Source organism: Dasypus novemcinctus, chromosome 6 (genome assembly GCF_030445035.2).
Source record: "Dasypus novemcinctus isolate mDasNov1 chromosome 6, mDasNov1.1.hap2, whole genome shotgun sequence".
In the NCBI taxonomy this organism is placed as follows: domain Eukaryota; kingdom Metazoa; phylum Chordata; class Mammalia; order Cingulata; family Dasypodidae; genus Dasypus; species Dasypus novemcinctus.
In genome coordinates, this window is record NC_080678.1 from 118410258 (window position 1) to 118419950 (window position 9693).

General features: G+C 53.8%; 1 protein-coding gene across 1 annotated transcript in view; it reads right to left on the bottom strand.

Annotated features, from left to right (window-relative positions):
- The window catches only part of LOC131278826 (anthrax toxin receptor-like), a 56253-nt gene extending 55387 nt beyond the window's left edge, over positions 1 to 866 (bottom strand). The window contains exon 1 of the mRNA XM_058299297.2: positions 586 to 866. Within this exon, the coding sequence (XP_058155280.1) occupies positions 586 to 776 (191 nt within the window). The 5' untranslated portion in view covers positions 777 to 866. The remainder of the gene's footprint in view (positions 1 to 585) is intronic.
- Between the last annotated feature and the right edge of the window lie 8827 nt (positions 867 to 9693).

A 9693-nucleotide genomic window follows, 5' to 3' on the forward strand; every position in this document is an offset into this window, starting at 1 on the left:
GCCAGGAGGCACGTGAGCCACAGCGCAGGGGCCAAGGCCACAAGCAGACACACCAGCTGCTCCTGAACGTGACTGTGAAGAAGGAAGCAAAGCCACCAGAAGAAGCAAAGCAGAAGACTTTCCAAGCACTAGTGACACTTAAAGTGCCCCAAGAAGTCACGGAGCAGCTTCTTTGGGACCTGTAAAGCCCAAAACAAAACAGCCTCCACAGGGAGCTTCTACCAACTGGTGAGTGAGGAGGGAGCTCCTAGCCATCACCTGCCCTTGCTGCCTGCTTAAGGCGAAGTAGGACAAGGACCAGTCCACCTGATGGAGGGACGGACGCCTTCCAGAAACACGACGGTGACTTTGTTCCCCTGAAAAGGAAAAGTGTTTGGACACAAAAGCCTGGAGCATGCTTCTGCCTCCGGAACCGAGGAGTTCCCAGGGCCTTCTCCGGTCATGCCTGATGGAAGCACGGCACGCAGCGCCCCCCGGAGCCAGGCGAGAGAAGGGCCATGGGGCACCTGCTGCAAAGCTGGGTCCTGCTCCGCCCACCGCCCGCCGCCGGCTCCCGGGCCCCTGCTCCCGGCGCCGCCCACTTACATGTCCAGGATGAAGTAGAGGTCAAACTCAGAATTGCAGCTTTCCTTTTGCTCTCCCGTTTCGGGCAAAGCACTCCTCCCGCCCCGAACGCGGCGGGGTCTGTGTCCCGAGCTCAGCAGCTGCGGCGGCAGGAGCAGCAGCAGCAGCCAGAAGAGGGCGGGCCCGGGCGCCCGGGGGGCGCGGCTCCCCATCTCCCTGGGCTCCCCGGAGGCACCAGGGCCGCCGCCAGGCGCCGCCTCCACCTCCGCCCGTGCAGAACTGCCACCGGCCCACGCCTTTGGCCTAGGCCCACACGTCCTCACCACGCACCTGTGCAGCGCGCCAAGAGGGGCAGCGGCTGGCTCTGGGCACCGGCCGCACCTGCCTGCTCACCCCCTTCCCCCGCCCTGGGGCCCTGTTATTATGACAGCCGTGAGGTTGACGTGGCCACTTTGTGACCTGCAGCTCTGCAGGTCACAATAGCAAGGGGGAGTCACAGGATCTTTGCGGGCTGGGAGGGGGTGGGGGGAAAACAGGCCCTCTTTTCCCCCAGACCCTCACAGAGGGCCACTAGGACCCTCAAAATCGCTGCATTTTTTATTGATTGCGTGTTACTAGGTTCTGGGTGTTTGTGGATGAGTACCCGGCACTCCCTCGCCACGCCCCCCCCCCCCCCCCCCCGCCTGCTCTCCCCACCCGGGTCTGGGAGCAGAGCCTGGAGGCAGAGGCTGGGCTCAGGCATCTCTGTGGTCAGCAGTTATTCTCAGTCCTGCGGGGCGGCTGCAAGTGGAACCCAGAGGGTGCTCGCAGGCTGAGGACGCCTCCCTCTCCTCACCCAGTGGGAGGCGGTCCTCCCCTGACCAGCTCCAGAGGGAAACCGAGGCCCTGCAGGAGGGGCCAGCGCTGAGGGCCTGCAGCAGGCAGTGGGGGGAGGCCAGAGCCAGCCACGGGCTCCGAGGGTCTGCCAGCTCTGCTGTGGGCCTGCATCTGGGGGAGTGGGAGGGGTCCTGGGAGCCCCTGTCTGTCCCGAGGGGCTCTTTCCCAGGGCACAAGGGCCATTTCTCCTGGAGAGAAAGCCCTGCTGGGGCTGGTGCAGACTGAGCCCCAGGAACGGTGGAGACCCAACCCCACCACCGCTCAGCTCCCTTCCAAGGTGTCACTGGACAGCGCTGGGGGGCGCCCAGCACCAGCCCAGAGCCAGCGGGTAGGAGGGTCCTCAGCAGCCTCCCACGATCCCCACCCCACCCTGCCCTGTTGCCTTTCCTTCCCCAGGCCCGAGAAGGTCGCCCTTGATGCTGCCCTGCGCCCACCCTGAAATGCCCACAGCGCCTCAGCCTGCACCCTGCGAACTGAGGGTCCCAGGCCAAGAGCCAGATGATTCCAGAAGAGCGCCCTCCCACTCCCATAGGCCTGGGGGGCGGGGGCATGAGTGACCATGGTGACAGCCTCTGCAGACCCCTCCCCACCTCGTGCAGCCCCCAGCTGGCCCCTGCTTCATGAGAAACCCGCAAGACACAGGGTCCCGGAGGCCCAGCTGCCATTGGCCTCACCTGCCACTTAGCCTTTTAGGAGCTCCTACTGTGCGCCGCATCCCAGGGACCGGATACCGGGAAAAGCAGACTGGAGGAAAGGGGTGCGAGCCGGAACCCATCCTCGGGGTGATGCAACATGGCGGGTGTTGGGTGAGAGGACAGAGAAGCTGTGGCGATGCGAGCAAGCCATGGGCGCTCTCTCGGGAAGGCATGGGGGAGAGCAGAAGGGCTGCAGGTGGGCTTTGCACGTGGCACCGGGCAGCCCCGGGGCACGGACCACTGACGGGCCCTGTGCACAGAGGGGACGGGAGGAGCCCCTGCGGCAGCTGGGCGGCGGGGGGTGGGCTCATCCCTTGTCCAGGAGGGCAAGGGCCTTGAGGGGCCAGAGGAAGCTCGGGCTTGGCTGTGGTGCTCCCCAGTCCCCTTGGGGCCTCCCTGCCTCTGGGGTCACGTAGCCTGGGCTTTACTTACCCGGATGATGGGGCCGTTTCATTTTCCAGGTGGCCCCTGTCTTTTCCGTGGTCCTGGTTGCCTCTGGCATCTCCAGGGGGTGTCCCTGAGATATTGGAAGGTGGGTTGAAGAGGCCAGGACTGTTTCGCTGCCTGAGTTGTCACCCCCGCCCCCCAATCTCTCACGGCACATGCCTCCGGTTGGCAGTGGAGGAAGAATCTAAACTGGGAGCAGGGCCTGAACTTTGGAGCCCAGATTTTCTAAGGCACAGAGTCACACACTCAGCTCTGGGGACATTGTTCTTATTGTCACTGGCTCCAGGAAGTTCGGGCCCTGTTGGAGGCAGATGCCACCAACACATCTTTAGCCAGAGAAAGGGAAGCGAATGCAGCGGGTCGCGGCACGCAGGCCTGGTGCCGCCCCATCCGGGGCCCCCAAGTGCTGCCCCTGGCCTCTCACCTGCCTGACCCGACCACCATCTTCCTCTCAGTGGTCCCATCAGGGAGGGCACCTCTTCAGAGCCCCGTGGCCCCTGTGGGACCCCTGAATGGAATCCTGTAGGGAAACCCTAAGAACTTAGGAATAGATGGCGTTGGAGGTGGGGGTATTAAATGGAGAGAAGACTCCCAGGCTACCCAGTCCTTCCCTCTTTGGAATCATCCAGGTCTTGACGTTTCCAGGTGGCAGGTGCCATCCCCGGTGACAGGTGGAGACCCCCACAGACTGGACATATGATTTCTAGTCATCAGGTATATGAAGGTATTCTAACTCCCATTTCAAAGGGGAGGAAACTGAGGCTCAGAGAGGTTAAGGACAATGCCAAGGTCACTTAACTAGGCATTTCAGGGCCAGGACTGACGTAGACAAAGGTTTCCAGGCAAGAAGTCCCAGGCCTGCTTTTCCAGGGGCAGGGGGGTCCTGCTCAGCCCAGAGCCTGGTGCTGAGGTCTGAGGGCCAGAGCTGGGAAGGGCACTTCTGGGAGTGGACAGGAGAGGCCTGGGTAGCACACAGCCTCACAGAGTGCTGCCCAAGGACCCCTCGGGAGGCACCTTCAGGCCTTCAGCACAAGGCATGGGTGGGGGTGCAGCGTGGGGACTGGCTTTGGACCGAGCAGTGGGCATAGCAGAGCCCACTTGGGTCTGCACGGCGGCGAGGGAGTGGGAGAAGCTTGCCCCTGCCTTAATCCCCAGGCCATCCCCAGCCATCCCTGGGTGCAGCACGCAGCCCCTGGAGTATGGCTCAGTGTCCCCAGAGGCCATCTGCAGGCAGGGCCGGTCCTGCACTGTGTGTTGGAAAGGACACTGTGGCCCTTCTTTTATTCGGTGGACACTTACGAGGCCCTGTGGTTGGTGCCAGGGCAGAGCTGACAGCCTAGCTCCTGGGCCCTGTGCAGAAGGGAGTGGCCCATCAAGGTGTGGTGTTTCTGGGTTTTTTTTTTGTTGTTACTTAATGTGTGTTCCCTCAGGCTTGGGGATACTCCCTGGGGGAGTGGGCCCCTTAGAGGCCCTGCTGCCCTGAGACTGTACCCCCTGTGCAGCCCACCAGCTCCTGAGTTTCCCTTCTGCCTCCACCCTCTGTCGTGCCGTGCCCTGGCGGAAGGTGCAGGGAAGTCAGCCAGGCTCTCCTTTGCTTGTGGCTGCCCACCCCTTCCACACGGTGGCCAGGATATGCTCAGCATCAGAATCGGGGTGAGAGAGGCTCCCCCACCGACTTGCTCGGCAGACACAGAGTGGTCTGCCAGCCAGGTCTGGGGCTGCGCCCCCCATGCCCAGTACAGCATGTCACCCTGCCCCATGCCCAGTCCACTTGGGGATGGATGGTGGCAGCTGTCACTGTGTGGGAGAAATGAGTGGGAGACTGGATGGAGCTGGGGACCTGGGGATGGCAGACCCTGTCTGGCGGAATTGGGAACCAGCCTGAGAGCCAAGCCTCCAAGCCCCAACTTATGCTCCTTGTCCCATCAGATGTCACCACAAAACACAAGTTCAAGAGGAAATTAAAAATTTCCAGGTGGTTAGTGCAGTGTCTGAATCCCTGAGCCCAGGGTCCTTCTGAGTCCACTGGCGCCTGGAGCTGGCTCTGGGCTGGGGGTGCAGTGATGGGGGCACGGGCTTAGCACTGCGACCACCACCTCCTCTGGCTGCAGGGGCGGGGAAGTGCCCTGTGCGTGGAGGAGAGGAGCCCCGCGCTCAGCCCTTATCAGACCAGGAGCCTCGGGCCCTGGGACCAGCCGTCCCTACACCATGGAGTCAGATGCCAGTGGCGCTGGGCCTCGTGGAGGTGGTGGTGGGGCTGCCCCATGGGGCCGGCTGGTCCTTCAGGGCCTTTCTCCTCCACGCAGCTTCCTGGGGGGACACGGGGTTCGTCCAGGGCTGAAATGTGAAGCCGGCGTGCAGGGGCTCGGGGTGCAAGCACGTCTTGTTGAAGGGAGGGCCTAGGATCCCAGCTGCTGGGGGGAGGGGGAGGCAGAGGGTGCCTGGAGCCCCTGGGAGAAGGCGTCACGCTGGAGGGGGGTTGGTTAAAAATAAGCCCCCGGAGCCAAGGTAGATCAGAGTAGGATGTTGATTTAGGGTGCCAGAGGTTCCAGGGTCCACAAAGTGCAGAGTGTCACCAGGAGCCAGGAGTGGGGGACGGGGACTTGACGGGGCATGAGTCGGCCTGTGGCCTGGGAGGTCAGAGTGCTCAAGGTCACTCGGCTTGGCCTTGAAGCCGCCCGTGGTGGCAGGGTCTGGGCTGAGGAGGGGGCTGTGCAGGAGGCCCCAGGCCTGTGGAATGAGGGTGCTCCGGGGTCAGGGCTGAGGGACAGACCCCCAGCCTTCAGGACACGCAGCTGCAGCCCTTGGGTCATGCTCACAGGTTCTAGGGTCACACGGGACAGCTGCTCCCAGCTCCACACCCCAGGGCTCAGACACCAAGACCCCAGCAGCCGCCAGCCCCCGAGGGGCGGGGACTGGTCATCCCAGGGCTTCTCCCCTCCAGGGCTGGGACCTGGGTGGGGAAGGCCAGGATGTGGGCTCAGCTGGGACTGTGAGGGACACCCCGCCCGGGCCTGCCACCTTGCATACTCTCTTCTTAATTGTAACAATTGCCTGATGTATCGCTTGGGTGTCTGTGTAAGATGAAAGGCAAGATGAATGAGTGTGCTGCCTTGTCCTCAATGAGTTTTTGAATAGATGCTATGATAGAGGCAGGCTTGATTTCACGTAGTGGGCTTCTAATATGTTACTAGCAACAACGCTGAAGATGGCTTTTGGCAGAAATCCTTTACCCGGATCTTCTAAGTTTGCTACGTATCATGAGTGAGTGTTGAATTTTATCTAAATACTGTTATTCACATTTTATGGCCATATTTTTCTCCAGTACTCTATTAATATGGACAATTACATTAATCCATTTTTAATGTTAACTAATTTTAAATTTTTGAAATAAACTTTGATTGTGATGATTTTTTTCTTAATTCTGATGGACCGAGTTTGCTAATAGTTTAGAATTTTTTTCATCTATAATCATGCATGAGGGAAGCTGACCTGTAATCTATTTTTGTGCCATCCTTAACTGACCTTGATATTTTAGTAGTACTATTCTCATTCAGTGCACCTAGGAGAGTATTTTCTTACTTTCTCCTTGAAAACTTTTTGTACATGACCAACATAATCTGCGTGAATATTTGGTATGATATCATCTGAGCCTAGTGTTTTCTCTGTGAGAAGATTATTTAGTTCTAAATAAATACAGTTTATTTAGCAGCTCCAGCCTTATTGTTTCCATTTCCTTTAAAAGCTGGCTCAGGTTATGTACTTGGGAATTTGATTATTAATTCACATGTTGATGTAAAGTCGTTCAGAATATTTGACTTTTTAAAGTATTTCTGCTCTATTTATAGTTATACCTTATTCCTATTATTGCTTAATTGTGCCTTCTCTAAATGTGTACATTCTCAACAAGGACAGTATCCGTCAAAAGGGGGCAAACATTAGTTTTTGGGAGAGGGGGGATTCTTCTTCATTCTTTGGGTGAAGCGCAGATGCACATACAGCACATAAGAGGTAAAGAGCACATCTGTGGTATTAACATTTCACGAGAGGGGAGCAGTGTAGCTCAGTAGTGAGCACCTGTTTCCCAAGTACCAAGTCCAGGGTTCAATCCCTGGTGCGTCTTTAAAAACAAAACAAAACAAAAAAAACTTCATGGGATTAACTAGGAAAAAGTGAAAAAATGTTTCTTATGAGGGGGCTATAATGAAAAAAAAAGGATGAGAAACACTGTTTGCTTTATATTCAATTTTACAAGACTATTTTTGTGTTAGGATACTTTTCAAACAAATTTTGCCTCGTTATTACTATTATATTTTCTTATTTATTTAATTCATTTGTTCCTTCCCGCCCGGAGACCCCGCCCCGGAGGCGGAGCAGCCCGGGAATGCGGGACCTGGCGGTCCCGGGCTCCCGCGCTGAGTTCGCCGCGGGGGGGGGGGGGGGGGGGGGAAGGGGGGGGAAGGGGGACGGAGTCAAGGCCGCGGACGTGCGTCCGCCCGCACCGCCGGCCCCGCGCCGGGAGCTCGCCCGGAGAGCCACGGTGGGGAGCGCCCTCCTGCCGCCTGGGGCGAGGGGCGCGGGGCCCGGGGGGCCCGCTCCGCCCGGCCCTGGGCGCACTCCCGTCTTCCCGTCTCCGCCTGCCTCCCTCTCCTCCCGCCTCCACGTCGTCTTGTCTGTCTTCATCGTGTTTCCTGTCTTCTCCACACACGAGATTCTGCGTTTGGTTTTTTTTTCTCCTAGGCTGACAGCTGGGCTGCAGTTCTTTCATTCATTCCCCCGTCCTCCACCCGTCGGTCTGTCCACCCGTGGCTGCTGCTCCATTATGCTCAGCCACGGCTTGTGCGGGGCGCTGGGGTAAAGCTTGCGCCACTTGATAGCCAAAAATCCGTTCATTGCCTGTCGTGGGAAAATACACACACGGTCAAATCATAAATCTCTGGAGTTTTCAGGGGGAGCTGAAGGAAATAGCTGGTTTGAGACGACGCGTTGATCAAACCTCTTCTCTGCATCTTGCCTTTGTAAGGGCACAGAGCGCCCACCTGGCAGGAGCTCAGCCTTCCGTGGGGACACGCCCACCCACGCCCTCCTCCTGGGGAGGGGCAGCACCTGGTGGAGCGCTGGTTCTGGGAGGACAATAGGGAGGCCGAGCTTTGCCCTTGAAACACTTTGGGTGAGAGTTGACACAAGGGATTAACTATAAATGTCTAAAATACCTATATACTTCTCAGAGCAGCTGACATTCAGAAATTAAGTGACATAATCACTGTTGAGTGAGCCATTACACGTTTTTTAGCAATAATTGTGGCATTCGAAATTAATGTTTTTGTATACATTATGGACCAGGGTGAAAATATTTCATCTTATAATATCAAAGATTTTCTTAGACACATTAAGAAGTCTAGAAAAACAAAGCTGATTCATTTTTGAGGAATAAGGTAAAAGTATTCTATATCAAGGCATTTTTATTGCATCTTTGAAAATGTAGTCTTGTTGGAAAGATGTTGTAGCAGTTTGATATTATTGATAAATTCCAAAAAGAAATTTTGGATTATGTTTGTAAACTGATCTTTTCCTCTGAGCATATTAGATTATATTGGATTCAGAGGTTTGCTTGATTGTGTAGTCATGTAATCCTCTCTTGCCAGTAGGGCATTGAGTCCCCACGCTTTGGTGGGTGGGGTCTCACAGATAAAAGGCATGGCAAAGGAGAGAGTTAGGGGTTTTTGATGCTGGAGTTTGAAGCCAAAGCCTTAAGCTTGAGCCCCAGGAAGAGAGGAACCCTGAACCCAGAGAGAAGCAAGAGTAGTTAGTGTAGGTAAGGTTACATTTCTAAGAATTTGTCTATTTCTTCTAGGTTATCCGATTTATTGGCATATGATTGCTCATAAGTATTCTCTTATACTCTTAATTTCTGTAAGATTATTAGAATGTCCTCACTTTCATTTCTGAATTTGTTTATTTGCATCATCTCTCTTTTTTTCTTTGTGAGAGCAGCTAAAGATTTTGTCAATTAAAAAAAAATCTTTTCAAAGAACTAACTTTTGGTGTTGATTTTCTTGATTGTGTTTCTATTCTCTATCTCTGCTCTGATCTTTATTACTTCCTGCCTTCTGGTAACTTTAGGTTTACCTTACTCTTTTCTAGTTCCTCAAGATGTGTAGTTTATGGATGATCTCTTCTAAAATGTTGACATTTATAGCTATAAACTTCATTCTAAGCACTGCCTTTGTTGCTTCCCATAGATTTGGTATGTTGTGTCTTCCTTAACATTCATTAATCTCTAAAAATTTTCTTATTCCCCTTGTAAATTTTTCTTTGACCCATTGGTTATTTAAGAATATATTGTGTAATTTCCACATATTTATGAGTTTTTTCAGTTTTCCTTCTGTTTTTGATTTCTAATTTCATTCTTCTGTGGTTGGAGAAGATAATATGTATGATTTCAATGTTTTAAAATCTGACACTGGTCTTATGCCGTAACATACATTCTGTCCTGGAGAATGATCCATGTACAGAGTAGAATGTGTATTAGGCTGTAATTGGGTGGATTGTTTTCTATATGTCATATAGGTCTAATTGGCTTATGGTATTATTCAAGTCTTCTGTTTCCTTATTGATTTTCAGTCTAGATGTTCTATCCACTTATGAAAGTGGTGCATTGATATCTCCAACTATTATGTAGTACTGTCTACTTCTTTCATTTTCACCAATGTTTGTTTTATGTATTGGAGCTCTATTATTAGGTGCTCATATGCTTATATTTGTTATATCTTCTTGTTGCATTGACCCTCTTATTAATATATAGTTTCCCTTTTTTGTCTCTTGTAACAGATTTTGATTTAGAGTCCATCTTAATTTTCTGGCTGTTATGACAAAGGCCATAAAATAGGTTGGCATAACAACAGGAATTTATTGGCCCATTGGTTCAAAGACTAAGAGGACTGCTTCTCCCTTGGGTTGGTATTGTCCAGGCTGGATGGTAATTCCTGGGTTCTTTGACTTTGCTATCACATGGTGATTTTCTCTCCTTTCTCTTCTGGGTTCCACTGACTTCTAACTTCCTGCTCCTCCCTGGGGCCTTTTTTTTTAATAGGCCTCCAGTAAAAGGGTT